Raw genomic sequence first — 21,435 nt, forward strand, 5'->3', positions numbered from 1 at the left:
CGTCCAGCAGCTGCAGTCGGACTCTGGTGTGGTCGTCTGTGGGGTCAGATAGCACAAAAAATACAACAGGCCTAAAGTTACATTTACCCACAGATCGGAGCAGCTAACTGACCGGCTGGGGAAGGAAGCGACTGACCACAGACTGAGACCGAGACCGTCCACACCACAGATATCACGGCGACCGGTCCCATGTTAACGTCTCCCTGACATAATGCCTGTCGTGTCCGTCCTAATCATGGCCGTCCTCTTCCAGTAGCAAGGACGGAAGTAGTGCGATGTTCAGGAGACGTTGAGCAGACTTTGGGTTTTATTGTTATATTTTAAATGTCAAGACGATGTTGGCGATACCAACAAAAATATCAACGTCAGTCCTTTACGTTAGACGTCGTCCTGACATTGAATTTTGTACCTGAAGTCACAACCTGACATTCAACCAAGTATCAAGGTCTAATAATGTCGGTGTCCAGCTGCTCAATCTTTCCCGAACCTTCGTCTAGTCGTCTAAACTTTACCAAGGACACTGCAGCAGGAAAACACGACTTCAGACTCGGACAGAGAAAACACACATGGTTTCATCCGGTATGGTTTTATTCAGCCACTTGTTCTCAGTTGCAGCTCCATTTAGATGCTAATCATATGATGGAGGCAAAAACATAAAAGCAACAAACATTTTGTCCAGGACTCCCCAGTGCAGAGTCACAACCTATAGGATGATGGGACAAACACTGTTCCAGTAGGAGCTGCTTCTATCATCAGTTTATTTACTGTCCAATAATCCACAACCTGTGACCTAGAAACAGCGAGACCGCCGATGGAAACTCTTTGATTAACGTCTCTAATTTCATCCGGTTACTCTCAAACACTTGACGCCTTCTTATTTGTCTCACTGGTGATTAGTTTGCTGTGAAGACGAGGTCCAGTCCGCCCTGACGCCATCCACTGACTTTCACTTCCACAAGTCAACCGGCTTCGCTGTGTTAAAGGGACAGGACGCACTTCTGCTCCATGTTTCCTGGATATTTTAAAGCGTTCAAATCACTGAGCCCCAAGGGTTAAAAATAATTTCACAGAGCCCTCCACTTCAAAAAGATTTCTAATAGTCCCTCTGCAACTAACCCATCACAACCTGTGCTGCCCACAAGCATATGTTTTCAGCTTTCAGCTAAAAACTGAATGCAGGGAGAAAATATAAAAGCAAAAAGGAAAGAGACGATATGAAACGACTGCTTAAAGAAGTGTTGTAAAATTAAACTGTTCTCACAGGAATTTTGGAATTAATTTTAGCTGAATGAATCATCTCCAGTAAGCAATAATCATCCATCTATTTAATAGAAATACATTTTTGTTTTACTAACGATGGTTTGATAAAAGCGGTTTGTTTCCTTGCTGGGCAGGAAGTGATGTGTTGTATGGTTGCAGCGACAGACGTTGGTGAACAGAGGTTGTAAGCACCAGCACGGCCGGACAGATAAACAAGTTAATTGATAAGTTATAGGCGACTGAAGAGGTGCGGAAATACCAGATCAATGGAACACACCGAAACCTCCAACCTGGACGACCACACGGATCGTTAGCTTTAGGAAAAGATGGTGGTTTTGGGGTAAAATAAGTACTTCCTTAAGATTGGATGATCTCTGTTGTCATGGTTACAATAATAACAACTAACAGTCATGGATAATAGTCATGAATGTGTCACACCCGTCCACCACCACCTCCTCCTGACGTGGACTGTCTCTCTTTATACTACGTCACCGACACCTTTTCTTTTTGCTCCTGTCCTACGACCATTAGATGTTGCCTAGCAACAAAACCTAGCTATGATGTCATATTAACCTGCTGCACAGACAACCTATATATAAGAAATATACTGTATAGCTGCCGTTGAATATCAGATGATATCTAGGAGACACTGAATCATCCGTGGCTCTGAGGTTTGGAGCAGCTAATACAGCACCACGACTAAATCTGCTTCTTCTTTTTCCCCCTTTTCCCTTTTGAATGTCGGTTATTATGTCCCCGGCTCTGATGGCCGTCCACAGCGCTCGCACACACGCTGTATGGGGGGTAATTATAGCTGATGGTGGGCAGCGATTTTGTTCAGTTTTAACGTGGCGGCGGCGGCAGGTAATTGCAGACGAAGCGGACGTGATTTAGTCTGATTATCTCCATCTTTCCCTCTCACTCTTTTTCTTTCTTTTGTTGATATGCTCCATTTCAACCCCATTACTTTTAATTCTCTGGGACATACGACCACATCATAATGATGCGGCTGCTAATGATAATAATATCTCTGTAATTTCCTTGTTTCTTTAGTTCTTATTTTTGGTTACAAATGAGGAGGGAAAATGATGCTGAGAGGAGGAGGAAGAAAACAGGAAGAGGAGAGTAGGAGAGAGATGGATCAACAAAAAAAGGATCTACTTTGTGTGTGTTGATGCGTATGATTTTATTGATTGATGCAAAAGAACCTAGCTTGACGCGAGCACAAAGCTAGCCGCTCTGTTAGCTACAGGGAAGACTTCTGAGCCTTGTTAGAAACTGAGAGATCCGCATTTTTTTTAATCCAACATGTTTTGCATTTGAAGAACGTCAAAGTTCAAGGGGGTTGTATTTCAAAAGCAAATTCGACCTGAAAAGGTGTTTACATGCACCCGCAGAGGAGCGAGGCCTTTAGCGTTACAGCTACCGCACAGCAGAAATAATACTTTTGTAAAGGCCAGATTTTACCGTTTCCGCTTTGAATCAAAGCTCAGATTCATCTGTCTCAAGAGCTTTCATGTGAGCGGAGCTACTCTGTGCTCGATGACTCATTCCTCCAATTGTAATCCACTCCCTCTGTGTTTATAGTGGGGGCATGGGAACAATCATTTTGTCAAGTAGGCATGAATGTATTTTTTTGTTTTGTGTTTGGTGAGTATCTTAGAATAGATGAGTGAATTCCCTATACATGGCTGGCACACACTGATCTCTCCGGTGGAGTAAAAATAATTATAAGTAGCAGAAAATTGCAGAGAAGCTTATCTTTCAACAAGCGAGATCCTTGAGAGCACATTTTGACTCACTGTGTGCCCCCGATGATGACCATGGGGTGCAGCTGGAAGAGCCGGAAAAAGCTTAAAGTACACCTAATTATTCTTGTAAAGCAACTATTTCTTTCTGAGGTCAAGGATGAACTTTCTCATTCAACTGAACCATTAGATATGATTGAAAGCTGTAATTGAAAGGTAGTAAGGGGACCTTGGACCAAACAGGTAAGCTACACCATCAAAGCTGTTCAAGCAGCTGAGCGGCATCAAGCACATTAACTGATAAACCTTCAAATCTCACTGTCTAAACTTTGGAATCAATTTGCAAAGATTTGGTTAACTGGGGGCCATTTGCAAGATATGTTCTTGACTGTAGAATGTAGTATTCTCCAGATTTGTTGTGTCAAATCATACCAGGAATTAAAGGCACCGTTGTGGAGGAATGTTCTTCCTTTCAGTCGACTTCTCTCACTTTGTGGGCTCACATAAACTCCAAAGGTACACGTCATAGAGACCTCATATCGTTATCCTCTCGCCTATGGTCGGTAAATTCGGTTAATACTTTCCCCAATACTGCGTTCATGAACGGAGCCTCAACCTGAGCAGCTTCGACCCAGAAAGAAAACGCTGGGACTTGAGAGAAGACGACCCAAAGAGAAGTCAAACTCAAACACTGCAGAAAACCAGTTTCGGCGACCAAAGGTAACAACGCCAATTTGTTGTTCAGTCACTTGGAAAAACAATCACAGTGTCGACTCTGAAGTGTGCACGGCTCAAAAAAACAGAGAGGGACCGATACGGCCTGTGATAGCTCAATGTTTAACTTCCATTATGACTGACGGTGTCCAGAAGGACCCGTTCTCGTAGATAAAGATACACGAAGAGGTAATAACTCAGAGAGAACGGCCCAGCTCCAGATAGTGATGTAGTGTTAGTGAGCAGGACATGCTTAACAATTTCTATTTAAGACAAAACTTTATGTCTGATCTATACAATCTCCCCTGGAAGGGAAAATCTGGAGGAATTGCTTCTGATTCACCTGCTCAGTCATCATTTTCTCCTTGGTGGTTTCAATAAATACTTCCACCTGAGACGGCTGAAATCCTCTGGAAGAAATTCCACCACAATCATATTCAATATCACTTAATATAACATATTCGCCGTGTCCCAATTCAGTGGCAGCATCCTTCAGGGGCTGCATTTGAAGAGTGATTGCATCACAGTGGAGCGACTAGAGAGCGGAGAAAGACGTCCTTCTTTTCCTGGTTTAACGAGGAATCCAACAGGTGGATCATTTGTGGCCCGACCTATCCCAAGATTCATTGCGCACCAGTACTGAGAGTCTGAGGATCACACTGTTAAATGTAAGTATTGGGTTTCGGCTCAGTTCCTCAAGTTTTTGTGAATGAAAGTTACATTTAGCCAAGGTTGCTAGGCATCAGGAGCAAAGCGACGGGATCCATGGACCAGACCGTCTCATTTCGGGTTCGGCCTTCACGGTTGTTTACCGCTAACTACGACGAGGACAGTCTGTCAACCTTAAGAAAGTATTTATTTTAACCTAAACTATGATCTTGCTCTAAACCGAACCAAACCGGGACTGTTCCACAAGCTTAACCACACGCTGGCCTCAACTTCCTGCTGCACTACATGAACACAACTTTGCTCCAGTGGCACCAGATACGATCAGTGCACACACACACACAGAACAGCTGCATATCATTTGGATTCTTGCACCGGATCCGCTTCCTTGATTATCATTTCTGGGATCACCTTGAGGAGAATTATTTGTACAGCTTCTATCAGAGTAATTTTCCAGTTCTGGCTGAGCGGCAACAATGATGGCAGCATGACTCCACTCTGCCAGTACAAGATACTGTCATCAGCTATCAGCTCACTCACACTCTCTCTTCTCTCTCACACACACACACACACACACACACACACACACACACACACACATTCCCTGCATGTAAAAACAAACACAACAGGGGGTCGTCTGCCAGCCTTCTGCTCTTTCCCTCCCTGTCTTGTCTTCTCTTCTACCACATCTTCCCTTTCCCTCCTTCTCTGTCTCATCTATTTCTTCTTCCATTTCTTTTATTTTTTAATCCTCCTCTTCTCAGCTGATTCTGTCCACCCCGCCTGAAAGCCCTTTTTCTTTTTAACCTCACTTTCTCTTCCTCTCTTTTCTTTTTTCCTCCTCCTCCTCCTCCTCTCCCTCCCTCTCTCTCGCCCCATACCGTCTCGCTCCTTCAGACAGCAGTAAGTACGCAGGGCTGGTGTCAGAGGCTGTTATAATACGAGAGCCACTGAGCCACTGAGGCTGGAGGGAGGGAGAGAGGGAGGGAGGGGCCCTTTCCACTTCTCCCTGCCCAGGGAGGGGAGCTTCTAATTGGGCTGAGATGGCAGGAAGTACTGGCTTGCAAACACTGCAGATCTGGACACAGGCCACAGATTTGAAGAGGCTGACAGTGTGTGTGTGTGTGTGTGTGTGTGTGTAAAAGAAAGAGAACTGAAATATTCTTTTAATTAGTCTAATGTACAGTATGTGTGCATAGGTGTGTGAACAAAGAACACTGTAGAGGAACCTAAATCTAATATTACGATAAAAAGTCTTAACTCTATAGATCTGTAGTTGCCAGGTCCAGGCTTAGATCAATATCCTTGAATCATGTATTTGCTCAACCTCATCTCCTAGATCTAGATCTAGATGTGGATATAGAAATATATATATATATATATATATAAAGAGAGAGAGAGAGAGAGAGAGTAGACATGTGCACACAGGCTCCTGTTGGCGTCTGCAGCACTGGAGTAACAACAAAGTCATCAGAAGCTGTGGTGTCCAAGGGCGAAGGGCCACACACCCATTACTCATTAATGAGCTCCACTCCTATGCTCAGTCTTCCTCTCCTCATAACCTTGCAACCCCCCCCTCCACTCCTCCTCTCCTCTCCTACCTTCTCCTCTCCTCTCCTCTCTCAGCTTTTAGTCTGGTTCCATTTTCTCTCTCTGTGACTCATCTTTTTTTTCTTCTGTCCTCTTCTCTCCCAAGTCTTGTCATTACCCCAGAAGCCACTGTAAAAAGTTTTGTTGGAGAGAACTTGTTAACTTGAGGGGTCCAGAAAAGATGTGTATAAGAGACAGGGGTGGGGGGGTTGGTGGTGGATGTAGCAGAAAGCTGTAATTTGGAGACATCAGATCAGATTGTGTTGAAAGCCTGCACAGAGCCGCTGTACACAAATACAATGAGCAGGAGCCAGCGGCGCCTAATGACTGCTGCTGTAGCACAACAGCGAAACAGGAGCTGCAGTTTTTTTTTTTTTGCTTCACGACGAGCTTTTATATCGCACATCGCCAAAAGTGAGGCCCGCATGATAAACTGCAAATACCTTAATTGGAGCAGGGGGATAATCTATGGAGTCATTATCTTCCAGTTTCATGAATATATTGCATTTCACTGCTTCATGAGGCCGACGTCTGCCCCACATTGTTCTCACTCGATGAGGCAAAAAGACATTTAAAATGTACTTAGCTTATATAATACCCACACCACTGAAAAACAGGACTAATGAAATTCTTCTACGCCCAACTCGGATCAGATTTTAAAATTCAAATGATCTATGACCTTTTCTGAACTGAGTGTATTAGAGACGAGCGAGGCTTTTTTCTTCTTCTTCTTCTTCTTCAGCAAATCCCTTCCTCAACTTCAGTTTTTATTCCTAGATGAAGACATTTTGTTTAGGTTTATATAACGTGTGGATGTTTTGGCTGGACCGCAACAGCCCTATAATCTGTAATGACCCTCTGACTGACTGACTGACTGACTGACTGACTGACTGATCATATTTCCACTTCCGGTCAGCCGAGTGCCTTTTCACTGAGTTGAAGTTTCTGGCGCAAACAGGTTCAATTAGGGGGGTGTGGCCAACTTAGCACATTGTCTCTAGTGGGCTTTTAAATATAAATGGTTACAGGAAGCGTTGAGTTTGTATTTAGACGTGACGCAGAAACAGTAACACGGCAAACAGGAGCGACTGAAAATGAAGCTTTGTACTAAAATATGTTCTGACCAAACTCTACATATCAAACAGAGGGGAGTTAGACATAAAGACCTGCCTCTAATGAAAGTCTGTTACGTTCTGGAGTTGAGGTTAATAAAGTTGAAACTACTGTAGATCCAGACGGAGGATGTGAGCTGAGTGAGAGACTGAAAAAAGAAAGATATTCTGTCTCTTGTAACTTTGTCTTTGAGCGATCATTCGAACAGTAAATGCCGCTGGGATCACAGCTCAGTCTTTGTCTTAAACTGATATGTTTTGTGATTTTGTCAGATGACGTCGCAGTTATAAAATCAGTGAAAGGAGTAAAAGTGAAACACATCACTAAACTGAACAGTTTGGCTTTGGGATTTTTTGGGGGTTTTTTTTTCTGGTTTAATGGCTCAAACTCCGGTGGCTCAAGATTTTTTTTTGTTTTATAGGGTGCTGGACACAGTAATTGCAGGGTCTTTAATATTGAACAAAAAGCCTTATCAACTTCCTGCAGATATATTAGTCACTTGAGTCATGAGGCAGTTAAACCCTCTGCTCACCGCCTTTTATATTCCATTGTCTTTCTGGCCGACTGAAAAGAGCAAGGAGAGTGAAACAGGTGCCGGTGGAGAGGGACAAAATGTAATGCTTCAATATGCCCATTAGGTTTTATTTTACAATGCTGGAGGAAGACAACGGGTGGATACTGAGTGGCGCTGATGCAGAATACATGCATGATGGGAGATTTCTGCTACTAAAATATTCTACTTTTTAAATGATGCCCCCTCCTCCCTGTGATTCTTCTTCTATGTCTTGGTATTAGCCGGATGCTCAGAGGTATTCTGTGACGGTTACGTTTTTAGAAAGCAGAAGTAGCTACACGTACAGAAACATATGGAGCAAAAGTTTAAATGAAACTCCACTACGCTGCTGACAAAAGACATAACTCAGTTAAACGTCGGCGTAAACAGATGGAGCTGGTATTTTAACACAGAAGAAGAAAAAACGCTCACAGGCGCAAGTTGAAACTGCTGAACAAGATGTTTTACTCTTCTCTTCTTCCCCTCTCATCTCCTCTCTCTCTCTCTCTCCTCCTCCTCCTCCTGCTCTTCTCGCCTCCTTTTTCAGTAGCCACTAAGCAGGGATTGTGTCTGTCACAGATATACTTAATCAGTTAACTCCCGGTGGAGCTCAACTCACTCACCGCATACACTCCGCTGTCAGGCCGGCTCAAGGCATTAGGGAATTTAATAGCATGTGTGATTGAGTGTAAGTGTAAGTGTGTGTGTGTGTGTGTGTGTGTGAGAGAGAGAGAGAGAGAGAGAGAGAGAGAGAGAGAGACTGAGAGTGAGAGAGAGAGAGAGAGGGACTGAGTAGCGTGTAAGTGTGTTAAAGTGTGTCTTTCATCACTTCCCTGTGTACTCACATGTTCTGTAACATCTTTAGGGTGTGTGTGTTTAAAGGGTTTGTGTGTGTGTGTGTGTGTGTGTGTGTGTGTGCAACTTTGAAAGTATTCCAGTCGTGTTTCATGTTCAACTGATGTGTGTGTTCCAGTGTCAGCAGCTATGTATGTGTGTATGTGTGTGTGTGTGTGTGTGTGTGTGTGTGTGTGTTGGAAGGTATTATAGTGTGTAATAGCTTATTAAGACCAGAGCTCCCTGCAGCTGGTGTGTCAAATAACTCAGACTGTTGTCGACTTACACACTCATACACAAACACACACCTCAAGATGCTGTTTCCAGCTGTTTGAAGGCTGTCAGGAGCAGAATAGAGAGAGAGAGAGAGAGAGAGAGAGAGAGAGAGAGAGAGAGAGAGTGTGTGTGTGTGTGTGTGTGTGGGTGGAGGAGAACACATGCAGAGAGCACAACCAGCTCTCTAAACTGGTACTAAATGTAATGCAGTGGCATTTATATACTGTGCGTCAAACAGAATTTAGTTAATGCAGCGATAGTGATGCAAAAACAACAATTAATATCTGCATGAATATTTCTCTTTTGTTTTTTGCATCCAGTTTTAATATTTATAGGTAATCACCGACCAGCTGCAACCACCACATTAATCTCAAAGACTTTCTTTTTTAAATAAATAAATAAATTCTGGAAGAATTATTCTGAGTTTAAGCAGAATAATACCTCACTAACATCTGCCCAGTTGTAGACGCGCTAACTCAGGAACTACTGACCGACACATGTTGAGTATCTGTCTGACAGGAAACCGACGGCTACCTGCTCTGCTCTTTACCCACCATCTCCTCCTCCATCTATAATCACACAGGACCCAGATACGACTTGTCCTGAAGATGTCGTGGCAGAAAGGTTTTCCAGGTCCCTGCATATTTACCTCCATCATTTTTTTCCTTTTATCTCTGGCTGCAACACCTCAGCACTTCATGAGCAGGAGAAATATATGCTGTTAGTCTGCAAATCGTCATCTTTCCCACTGACCAGCTGACACTCTCTCTTTTCATTAAGCTCCAATTTATGATTGTCAAAGGAACATCTTTCCTTCGGTCTGATGTCTGAAGTGTTTGCCTGCAGCAGGTCATGCACAAGCCAAACTGAGGAGAAATACGGTGGTGGTATTATAGCAGACAGCGACTCGTTAGGTTTATGAGAGGTGAATTAGTCGAGCTGAGCTCAGCCAAACCAAGCCGGATCCACTTTCCTGCCTTTAAGGACAGTAACTGAGGGGTTGAGGAGACCGGTTGGCGGTCTACCAGGTTTAACCACACAGCATGGGTGGGTAAAAAGATAATACAAGACATATCATGAGTGAAATACTGAAGTGTTTCCTCCTTAAACTGCAGTGAACCAATCACAGTCTCCTAAAAACAGATTCAGGGTTTCATACGTCACAAACCTCAGGAACCAATCCTGTCAACTTGTGGGGATGAAGGGGCGGGGCTAAATACACCTGAAACTTTGTCAGTACAGAGAGAGAGAGCGTTAGCATTAGCACAAGCACTAACAGTGTGTCAGCCACTGCCAGTTACGAGCTAACAAACAACATAAACAAGTAGAAGATGCTAACTATGCTAACGGTTCTGACCCGTCTGCTAGTCTCTGGTTCTGGTCTCAGACTCCTCCTCTGAGTCTGGGTCTGACTGAGGCTCAAACATGAGGCTGAGTCTCTCTGATGTTTCCTCCTCTCACCATCTTGATGCTCTCTACTCTTTCACCTGTCCACCTGGAGCCAGCAGGTGGTGGGCGGGGCTTAAGGCCTGATCCAGGTTTCTCAACCAGGAAGTAAGAGGAGATGAAAACCATGTTAAAGAAAGTATGAATCATAGCAGAGGATTTGTACTGAGTTGAAAACACGTCTGGAGACTTGTTGTGGAACTTTAAAATCCCTTCGTCAGTCGGTATCTGATAAATGTCTCGTCAGCGGTACATCTCATTAATTCTGATTCATTCATCAACAATCAATTATCACACACTGTCAATGATCACAGCTCATCATTACCAGCCATCAACGAATATCCAATTGTCAACCCCCTGAAGTTTTATAAAGATGAAATATAATCACTCACGATCCTCCGCCTTCTAATTAAAAATACAATCATCGTTAACCCCCCCACCCCCCAATCACCTGATGCTTTCTCTTTTTTTTCTCATAAAAAAGAAAGCATCAGGTTAAAAATCATCATCAAAATTTGGCATGTGTTGTTACTACCGCGTCGTTGTTGCCCCCCCAACGGCTTCTGAAGAGGAACAATGATTAACAGCAATCACCGTCAACAGTATCAATAATACCTCCGCTGGTGTTAAAAATCAGCCTCATTATCTCCATTATCTGTGCGCTTACCTCCCACTGGGAGCTGCAACATCAAACCATTTCATCATCTGGTGGTGGGGGGGCTGGAAGAGCTAATCAGTCTTTCCTGGAGAGTCCTTCTCTTCCTGTTTGTCTCAAGAAAATGTGTCTGTCACTCATGGTATTTCAGCTCGGAGCAGAGGGATCGACACGACGGGAGAAACATGGACGTGGTTATAAAATCAGGATTTTAGCAGCATCTTGGAAGTGACTGCTGGTTAACATGCCGTCTTTATGGGCCACGTTTCGGTAACTGTCTTAAACTTGTTCCGTTGTCATGACAACAGAAACAGAAAAACAGCTGCTGATACTAGACTGAAACCAGCTGATAGACTGAAACCAGTTGATACTAGACTGAAAGCAGTGTCTACTAGACTGAAACCAGTGGCTACTAGACTAAAACCAGCTGACACTAGACTGAAACCGGTTGATACTAGACTGAAACCAGTGTCTACTAGACTAAAACCAGCTGATAGACTGAAACCAGCTGACACTAGACTGAAACCAGCTGATACTAGACTGAAACCAGCTGACACTAGATTGAAACCAGTTGATACTAGACTGAAACCACCTGATAGACAGAAACCAGCTGATACTAGACTGAAACCAGCTGATACTAGACTGAAACCAGTTGATACTAGACTGAAACCAGCTGATACTAGACTGAAACCAGCTGACACTAGACTGAAACCAGTTGATACTAGACTGAAACCAGCTGAGGCTAGACTGAAACCAGCTGATACTAGACTGAAACCAGCTGAGGCTAGACTGAAACCAGTGGCTACTAGACTAAAACCAGCTGATAGGCTGAAACCAGCTGATAATAGACTGAAACCAGCTGAGACTAGACTGAAACCAGTGGCTACTAGACTGAAACCAGCTGAAACTAGACTGAAACCAGTGGCTACTAGATTGAAACCAGCTGATAGACTGAAACCAGCTGACACTAGACTGAAACCAGCTGAGGCTAGGCTGAAACCAGCTGACACTAGACTGAAACCAGATGAGACTAGACTGAAACCAGCTGACACTAGACTGAAACCAGCTGATACTAGACTGAAACCAGTTGATACTAGACTGAAACCAGTTGATACTAGATTGAAACCAGCTGATAGACTGAAACCAGCTGACACTAGACTGAAACCAGCTGAGGCTAGACTGAAACCAGCTGATACTAGACTGAAACCAGCTGAGACTAGACTGAAACCAACTGAGGCTAGACTGAAACCAGTGGCTACTAGACTAAGACCAGCTGATAGGCTGAAACCAGCTGATACTAGACTGAAACCAGCTGAGACTAGGCTGAAACCAGCTGACACTAGGCTGAAACCAGATGAGACTAGACTGAAACCAACTGAGGCTAGACTGAAACCAGCTGATACTAGACTGAAACCAGCTGATACTAGACTGAAACCAGTTGACACTAGACTGAAACCAGCTGACACTAGACTGAAACCAGCTGACACTAGACCGAAACCAGCTGAGGCTAGGCTGAAACCAGCTGACACTAGACTGAAACCAGATGAGACTAGACTGAAACCAACTGAGGCTAGACTGAAACCAGCTGATACTAGACTGAAACCAGCTGATACTAGACTGAAACCAGTTGACACTAGACTGAAACCAGCTGACACTAGACTGAAACCAGCTGATACTAGACTGAAACCAGTTGATACTAGACTGAAACCAGCTGATACTAGACTGAAACCAGCTGATACTAGACTGAAACCAGCTGATACTAGACTGAAACCAGTTGATACTAGATTGAAACCAGATGAGACTAGACTGAAACCAGCTGAGGCTAGACTGAAACCAGCTGATACTAGACTGAAACCAGTTGATACTAGACTGAAACCAGCTGATACTAGATTGAAACCAGATGAGACTACACTAGACTAGACTTTCCAGTGAAAGCAGTTGTTTACAGGTTCCATAACAGTTTTCAACTACGTCCTCAATTTCACACATTGACTAACACACGGTCGAGCACCGTACCAGGTTTTGATCCGGTCTGGTTTCATGGTTGCATAACATTACACTCTGAAAGAATCTGATTAACTGCTTCGAGTGGGGCAATTCATCACCGATCTCCCTGTGGAGCCCCTGACACCTGTAAACAAACTGTTCTGTATATAACTGGCGGAGTTCCCCTTAAAATTGTTTGGATCTCCTGCTCACAGTAACGGAGAATCGATTACAGAGTATTTTTTATTTTTTTTTAAATATTTAGCAAAACAGAAGATAAAAGAGAAACATAAGTACAATTTTTCAGAAAACAAAAATTCTTCTTCCTAAAGGTCTGCAGGTGGAATAATGTTGCAGCAGTTCTGCACTGCTGCAATCAATCAGCCACAAACTAGACTGCTGTGATCTGTACAAGCCTGAGTGTAGAGTGTGTGTGTGTGTGTGTGTGTGTGTGTGTGTGTGTGTAGACTGCAGGTATAGGACTTTCTTATTCACTGAATCTGTACGTGCTTCCATGTGTGAACAGAGTGTGTGTTTATTTGTATATTACTGTGTGTGTGTTTGTGCGTGTGTGTGTGTGTGTGTGTGTGTGTGTGTGTGTGTGTGACAGCTTGGGGGATGCTAATATTTGTTGTGGTTCTTTGGTCAACACTTCAGAGGAGTTGTTGGCGTTCTGACTTCAGAGCAGCTCGGCAGACGTGTTGAGAATCGGTGCCAGGGAGGATAAGAGAGGAGGAGGGAGAGGGGAGACACACTATGTACAGCTGCATATGAAGCTAATGCACACACACACACGCACACACACATATACACACACACACGCACAAACAAACACGAAGCATTGTTGTTTTCAAAACCTTTCTTGCTTTGTTTGTTTCGCACACAAACACGGACACACTCACAGAAACAAGATGCCCTCAGCCTCTCTCTCTGTCTCCCTCACACACACACACACACACACACACACACACACACACACACACACACACACACACACACACACACACACACACACACACACACCAACACACACACACACACAACCATACACAACCACACAACCATACACATAACCTCCACTGTAATGAGAAGCAACACGATGCAGGAGGGGATACTGATTATGCCAGTGATGCTTGGAGGTGTTAACACTGGGTGAAGTGTGTGTGTGTGTGTGTGTGTGTGTGTGTGTGTGTGCGTGCGTGTGTGTGTCTGTGTGTGTGTGTGTGTGTAGTAACACGGCCTGGCAAAGACTGACAGCCTGTGTAATGACTCTCATTCACCTGTACACTGGTACACATTAGCGAATGGAGAGAGGGCCTGGGGTGAGTTTGTGCACATGTGTGTTTGTGAGAGAGGAAGAGATTAATGACGGACGGAGGAAATGGGGAGAGAAGAAGAACGAGAGCTGGTGAGAGGAGATCAAGGGAGTGAGGGGAAAAGATGAAAAGAGGAGAAAAAGAAAGAGGTCGGACAGAAAGGAGAGATCATGAAATGGGCAAAAACGCGGGAGGAAGACAAACGAACAGAGAAGAGAAAAAAGAAAGAAGAAGAGAGGAGGAAGAGTCACAGTGCAGATTTTCACCTTGACTACTGCATTTAAATATTTTCCCAGTCAGTGTGTAGCTGCTACAATCAGCCAGTAAACAGGATGTCTGCTGTAGCTGCTCGCTAACCACCAAACCACTGCGGAGAGTTTCTGCTCACACTGCAGGAGTTCGTCTTTGTTTGTTTTGTTTTGTTTCTTTCCTCTGATTTCTGTTCTTGTGTCTCTTTGTGTGTATGAACGTCTCCCTGTCTGATGACGTAGCGGCTCGGCCTCGTCATCTGAACGGCCGCTCTGTTTCAGCCTGTCATGCTGCGTTCAATACTATGCCAAGTTAGCATGCTAGCGGTTTGCACACTAGCTTAATGCGCATTGTTTACCATATGCCATTGAATTGCTTTGACATTTCGGTTGACAGTGATGGCGGATTCACCCTCGGTTGCAAACTGGCTATGTAAAGAATTAAGTGTTTTAAACTACGAGTGTAATTTGAGTCATTTCCACTAGCGGTGTAGCATGATAGCAGTGCGTTAACACAGAGACGAGCTAATGATGCTAATGATTCGTCTTTATTTCTTTTCAGGACCGACACATATACAGATGCACACACTCTGACGTGTGCAGATCTGCACGTTAGGAAATAAAAGTGAACATAAAGGACAGAAGACTGCATCGTGGGTGTTCTTACCGACGCCACCTGAGCAGCACACCTTCCATCCAGAACCCCACTCTATAGACCCAATCTGGTTTCTCACCAACAGCATGAATGAAACATACAGACATCTGTGGGAAAAGCAAAGAATATCTCTCCAATTCAAACAGTTTCAACTCGTGAAGATGTGTCCTCATGCAGCCAAGAACCAACCTGTGCGTATGCATCCCTTTTTATTTATTTTGACATATCCCTTTACCTTTAAAGTTGCCTTCATTCGACCCATCAGCTCGTACAGTGAACATAATGAGAGGCAGAGAGAGGAGCTGAACAAGCAGCACCAGTAAAGTGGGAACATCTATAATTGGGACGGCATATTGTTTTTTGTTCCGAGATCCTCCAGAGTTAAATGACTTCGAGGCGTTAAAACAACAGAGAAATATATTCGATTCACTACAGAAGCCCTTAGATTTTTCTGAGGTTTATTGTGCGGTATTCCCACTGATGGAAAAAAATAACAAAAAAACGAGGCAGTGCGGAAGAAATCTATGAGCAAATCAATGATTATTACAAATGCGCAGGTGAGACAGACTGTTCCTGAATGTTGTAAAACATAACCGCCATTATGACTGAGCGCTGCAGAGTAAGTGCTGACTTCAACTGAGTCGGAATCAAACTAAATTAGAGCTTCAGTGATAATTGGTATTCAAATAAAACACATCTCATTTTTACAAGGAAACATTTTGATTTCTGGAAGCGAAACTTGGAAATGAAAAACAATGTTATTTAGCCTCATTTTAATTTGAAACAGTTCAGATTAAACTCAAAACTTTTTCCACGGAAGTTAAAAATCAACCCACGACAAGCTGTCGGCTGATGCTGACCACCCAAGTCTGCATCAAAATATTGTGGGTTTTAATTATAATAAACTTCTCTACTACACTTTCTTGCCGAACTTCACCAACTAGTGTCATCGTTAACTCTGTACTTTAGTGGAGAACAATGGCAGCGTGATAACTAGTCAGTGTCTCACCTGCAGGAGATTTAGAGAAGGAGCAGGATGTGGATGGGGTCAGTTTAAGCGCTTTATTTTGAAAATATTCATAGCTTCATCTTGCTCACATAGTCACATAATATTTTACTTTGGAACTACAGCTTGTGAACCGTTGAACCACCGTATTCCTACGCAGAAGCGCGACAACGGCACGCTCTGTATTACTCCACAGATCAGCTGACTGAGTCAGACGCGCTTGTGCGTAGGAATACGGTGGAAAACATGTAGTTCCAAAGGACGGGGCTGTTTGATGGCAGGTAAAGTGAACCATCACTTTAAAGCATCACTTTAACAGAAGCTATCATCATTAGCTGTGTCGCATCACTCACTTTTATTCACCCTCCTCTGTCGGAGTAAGAACTGCAATGATGAGAAGTCGATGGATAGTGTTTACTTATTGCCCGTTAGCGACCAAGCTAATCCACGAGAGCTATTTTCAAACGCTTCAACAACTTTCTACTGAACTAAAAGCTGCACAAGAGGAAGCAGCTAATGTGACTGACTAGCGCTAGCCAGGCCAAGCTGGGCAGCTAGTTAAAGGTTAGTTTACCAGCTGCAGCAGGCCACCAATTACATCTCCAGCTACATCATCCAGCAACACGCAGAGGCTCGACACACAGGAAGTTTGTGAATGTTTACATGCCAACAAACAAACAAACTGACAGATGTTGTGTAGGAGCGAACATGAAGACTGATATAAAATGTAAACATTCATGAAAACAAATACACAGTACACACCTCCTCCTCCTCCTCACTTCTCCCTGATAACACATGGACCTGCACACATACAGTATAAATACATCACGCACACACAAACAAGTGCACATACCCTTCTTTGCACATATGTAAATTCTTGCCAATAAATCTGTTTATTTTGAAGGCATGAAGGCACACTTCTGTTGAATTATAAATGACCATATGGGAAAGTTGTTGTATGAACTGAGAGAGAGAGAGAGAGAGAGAGAGAGAGAAAGAGGGGGCTGAGAAGGAGAAGAAAAAAACGAAAGGAGAGAAAGAAGTGAAGGAAGAGAGGGAGGAGAAAATAGAAGCAGACAGATGCCGGTAATGAGGAAACACTACTGCGCTTTGCCTCAACCCATAAACTGTCAGAGGTAATCAGACAGGATGAATGGATGGATAGAGAGCAGACGAGAGGAGAGGAAGAAAGGGGAGGTGAGAAAAAGCTAACAAGAGGAGAGTAAGAGGGAGCAGCATGGGAGTAAAAGGGATTTAAAGTGAAGGAGAACATTTCACGGAAAGGAGAGATGAGAGAGGAGAAGAGGTTAGAAAAAGAAAAACAGGAAGGTGAGACGATGAGGGAGAAAAGGGAGAAATGAAAATAAATAAATGCAGAAATGCAGGAAAAACAAGATAAGAGGGAGAGAATAAAGTTGGAAGTGGAGGTTGGGAGGAGAGGAGGAGAAGTGCTGAGGAGACAGGAGGACAGGAGGCTGGTAGATTAACATTTATTCAGTGTGCTGAAGGGATTTCAAACATGGCATCGAGTGTTTGTGTTTGGCAGATGTCCGCAGGAAGAGCGTGTTAACACTTCGACTCGAATCAGCCCTTTTCAAACTGAGTCAGAGACACAGAGAGGTGGTGAAAACTATGTGTCAGTGTGTGAAGAAGTGAGAAAGATGAGGGAAGAATAAAAACAACAAAAGAGGAGCGTGATGGAGAAACAGCAGAAAGTCAAAAGTCCTCACAAGGATGGAGAGATTATCACAGCTGCCTCTGAGGGGATTTTTACGTCTCGAACTCGTGTGTCGGTTTAATTCTCGCAAAGCCAGGCCACAAATTTAGCTCCCCCCACTGTGATCTGCTGAGGCTCATTGAGGCATTTGCTCCGGTTAGAGGTGCCGTCACTTTGCAGGCGGCTGGATCAGACTTTAACCAGTAAACACAGATTTCATTTGAACCTTTTTCCTCAGTGAGACTCACCAGGAACACGCTGGCTGCTTCGCGGGATCTAGAGATTTGGCGTCTCGCCTATTTTTGTTTTTCTCCCGGTAAAAAATAGACAAAGAAAAGACCTTATGATAGCGGTGTTGACATTATACCAGCGACATGACATAAAACTGACAGTTTCCACTGTAGTTGTCTGTGTCGAAACTGAATCTGAATGTGACACAAGACATGAAAACAGAGATTTTAGTGACGTTTTCTGTCAAAAATAAATCAGAAATGAATGATTGATGAAGAGAAATCCAACATTCAAATAGCAAAACAAATCATTTGCAAAACAGAACAATTTTGGTGAAAAGATGTGATTATATAAAGAAATAAAAATATGAATCATATTTTTAAATGTTTTAAAACAAATCGATCTTTAAAAACATTTAAAGGTAAATAAAAAAAATTCTCATATTAAGGCCGATGACAGGAACTTCTACGCTGTCGCCGGCCGGACGACATCGTACACTTGTTTGATAGAAGATAAAAGATCCAATCAAAGGCAAAAACTGGAGAGTCAAACTGGAAAGCAGGTGAGCAACAGAAAGAGGCAAAAGGAAAGAGTCAAGAGACCGATGATGAAACGACAACTGATCTTTCCCCGTCAAACAAAAAAGAGAAAATTAGCTTCCCCTGCTCCGAGTTCAGTCCTGAATGCTCCATCGTTATCATGAAAATAAAAAGTGCTCGGAGAAGACATTATTCAGCCTCCCTGTTGTTACGGGGTCAGATGTGAGCCGCCAACAACTTTTGAGATTCGGACAGAAGTGGACAAGTGATAAAAGGTTAGGAACCACTGCTCTACGAGTGCCAGCGGCGGCAGGTCAGCGACGCACACGCAGCGCCACGCAGGCAGCGCATTCCCGCCGTTACACACGAAGCCTTGCTGCCGCCACTTCCTCTTTGCCTTGTAGTTTTCAAACTGGAAAAGCAGTTTTCAAACTGTCGGCTGCTCAGGAAACATCAAGCATCTCTCTCTCTCTCTCTCTCTCTCTCTCTGACTCTTCACTGCAGTTGGTTACCCAGTCAGTCTGAGGTGGTAAATAAGCCATAAAGCTGCAGAGTCATGTGTCATGAAAACACTTTGGAGATATAGTTCCATAAAGAAAAAGTTTTACACCATCGTTAATGACGAGATAGAGAAGGTGAAGAACAGGGCTGCTTGCAGGGGAACACAGTCCCACATGCAGAACTGTACAGTGTGTGCGAGCGAGAACGAATCCGACCGGGAGGGAATTTGTTCCGAGCTCTCCAGCTCCGAAACAGAAAGTAAATCCCTTGTTTTCAAAAGGCGAATTAAAGTTCAACCTGACTGGAGGAGAAAAAAAAAGAAAAGAAGAAATAACCTTTAACCCGCACTCAGAGTTTCAGCTGCAGCCGGTCCGTCCGCCTGTCTTACCATATTTCCTTGTTCTAATAAAGACAGCACACAAAGTCATTTCCCCGGGGGCCTTTTAAAACATTTTCTCAAGAAAATGAGCCTTTGTACAATCACAGCGAGCGAGATGGACAGTTTCCATTACCAGGCCCTTGTAATTAAAGGATTTGTACTAATAGCAAATTTATCATAATTCCTGCTGGCTATCACGTCCTTGTCAGGCTGTTTCATTTCAGCACAGTGTTTCATTTTAAACCCTTCAGGTTAGCGCACTGTTTCCTGACTTGACATCTAAACCCTTGTAATGAGACTGAGCACGTGCACAGATCTGTGCGTGCTAACACACACACACACACACACACAAATTGCCAAATAGAAGCCCACAAGCACAATCTTCTGGATCATATTGGTCATGTACGTGAATGGGGGTGAATGTGCAACACACACACATCCTCGTTTTACTATATTTGTGGAGACCTGTCATTGACATAATGCATTCCTAAGGGGTTTATTATCTGTTGTGTTTTTATTCATATATCCCACTGTTACATACCCAATTGCCCCACTGGAGACAGATAAAGTGACCGAATAATGTGATTGATTATTACATACGCGATATGACCAATAATAATATTGTGATATTTCTAGGCTATATCGCGATACACGATATATATCTCAAAATATATCTGTGTTTTACTGTTTGATGCATAAAATCACAACAGTATGAGGATTTTAGTCGCTGTAACATTAGAACATGCTGGTTTACTATATTAGTAGCTTCTATTTGAACAATTTTAAATTTGCATAAAGGAGCAAAGTTCAATTTCATCCCGAACAAAAACAGAACTCAGAACTTTCTGCACCAATTTTCCCGCCTCCATCTTCAATTACTTTCCTGAACACGTTATGATCCTGTTCAAGATACAGAAACACACACGCCTCAACTAAGTCTCACACACACACACACACACACACACACACACACACACACACACACACACAGGCCTGAACCGTTTAATAAAACTTCAACCGAACAATCTGGTCCTCTTGTTCCGTCCTAACCGAGGCTGGAGGTTTCCTCGTACGAGCTAACAAGCACACAGAATCAGGCAGGCATCATTAGTGCACACAAAATCACAGCAAACACTTGTTATAATACACAGCATCGTATTCCCATTTTAATTTACACTCTAATGGCCAAACACACACTCACGCTTCATGCAGCATGTGCCTCACTCTGCAACTCAGCAGCTTGTTTTTGCTCCAAAATGAAGCTTCATTTTGACAAAAGTCTTTATGAATAAAATAAAGGCTGCAGGCTTTGATCATCAGAATCCCTCTGCAAACTTTATATGTTTTTTATGGTAGTTTCCTGTATCAGACGTTCCCAAGTTTAGGACAGGAGTTTGAATGAACTTTGGTGCTGCGTTCAGACAAAGGAGGGATTTTAATAAAAGGTGCTATTTTCTATCAAACTCACTATGTTGCTTAATTGGTCTCGCTGTCGGAGATAGTGAGTCACATGTTATAACCCTGACTGATCCATCTACCAACACCGAGTCCTACTGACATCTGGCTCTCAGCGGGGGGGGGTCACACCCAAAGCTGGAGGGAGTCGGTCGGTGACTCGTTGAAGGACGCTTCAGCAGGACAGATGGTCGCTAACGCAGAGCTTTGGACCTGTGTCCTCCAGCTAATGGAAAGTCTCAGGATACCTGGTACTGTAGCATGTTTGCTCTATTTTTTCTTTTTTTCTGCTCGACAGTCAGTTCACTGAAAGCCGATGGAGAGACGCGCTCTCTCTCTCAGGGCTGGGTGTTGTTTGAAATGCTTTCATACTTGATTACTTGCCCAAAAAGAAAAAAGACAACTGATATTTTAAAAGATATTAAAGCTCCTCCAGTGTAAAGGTCTGTTTCCATGTGTAGTGTGATTATAGATCAGGTCTAGCTTCTATATTAATACTGTGAAAGTATCAAAGCCTCAGTCCACAGAGAAACGCACACAGCCTGTA

At 43.4% G+C, this 21,435-nt stretch overlaps 1 protein-coding gene across 1 annotated transcript in view; it reads right to left on the reverse strand.

The window, feature by feature from the left end:
• ptprt (protein tyrosine phosphatase receptor type T) overlaps nt 1-21,435 on the reverse strand; it is a 314,644-nt gene that overhangs the window by 28,213 nt on the left and 264,996 nt on the right. The window contains exon 27 of the mRNA XM_087170691.1: nt 1-71. This exon is cut by the window's left edge and continues 41 nt beyond it. Coding sequence (XP_087026817.1) covers nt 1-71 — 71 coding nt within the window. The remainder of the gene's footprint in view (nt 72-21,435) is intronic.

This window comes from Seriola lalandi, unplaced genomic scaffold, assembly GCF_002814215.2.
Source record: "Seriola lalandi dorsalis isolate HSWRI2012SDOR001 ecotype SW California unplaced genomic scaffold, Sedor1 jcf7180002054957, whole genome shotgun sequence".
In the NCBI taxonomy this organism is placed as follows: domain Eukaryota; kingdom Metazoa; phylum Chordata; class Actinopteri; order Carangiformes; family Carangidae; genus Seriola; species Seriola lalandi.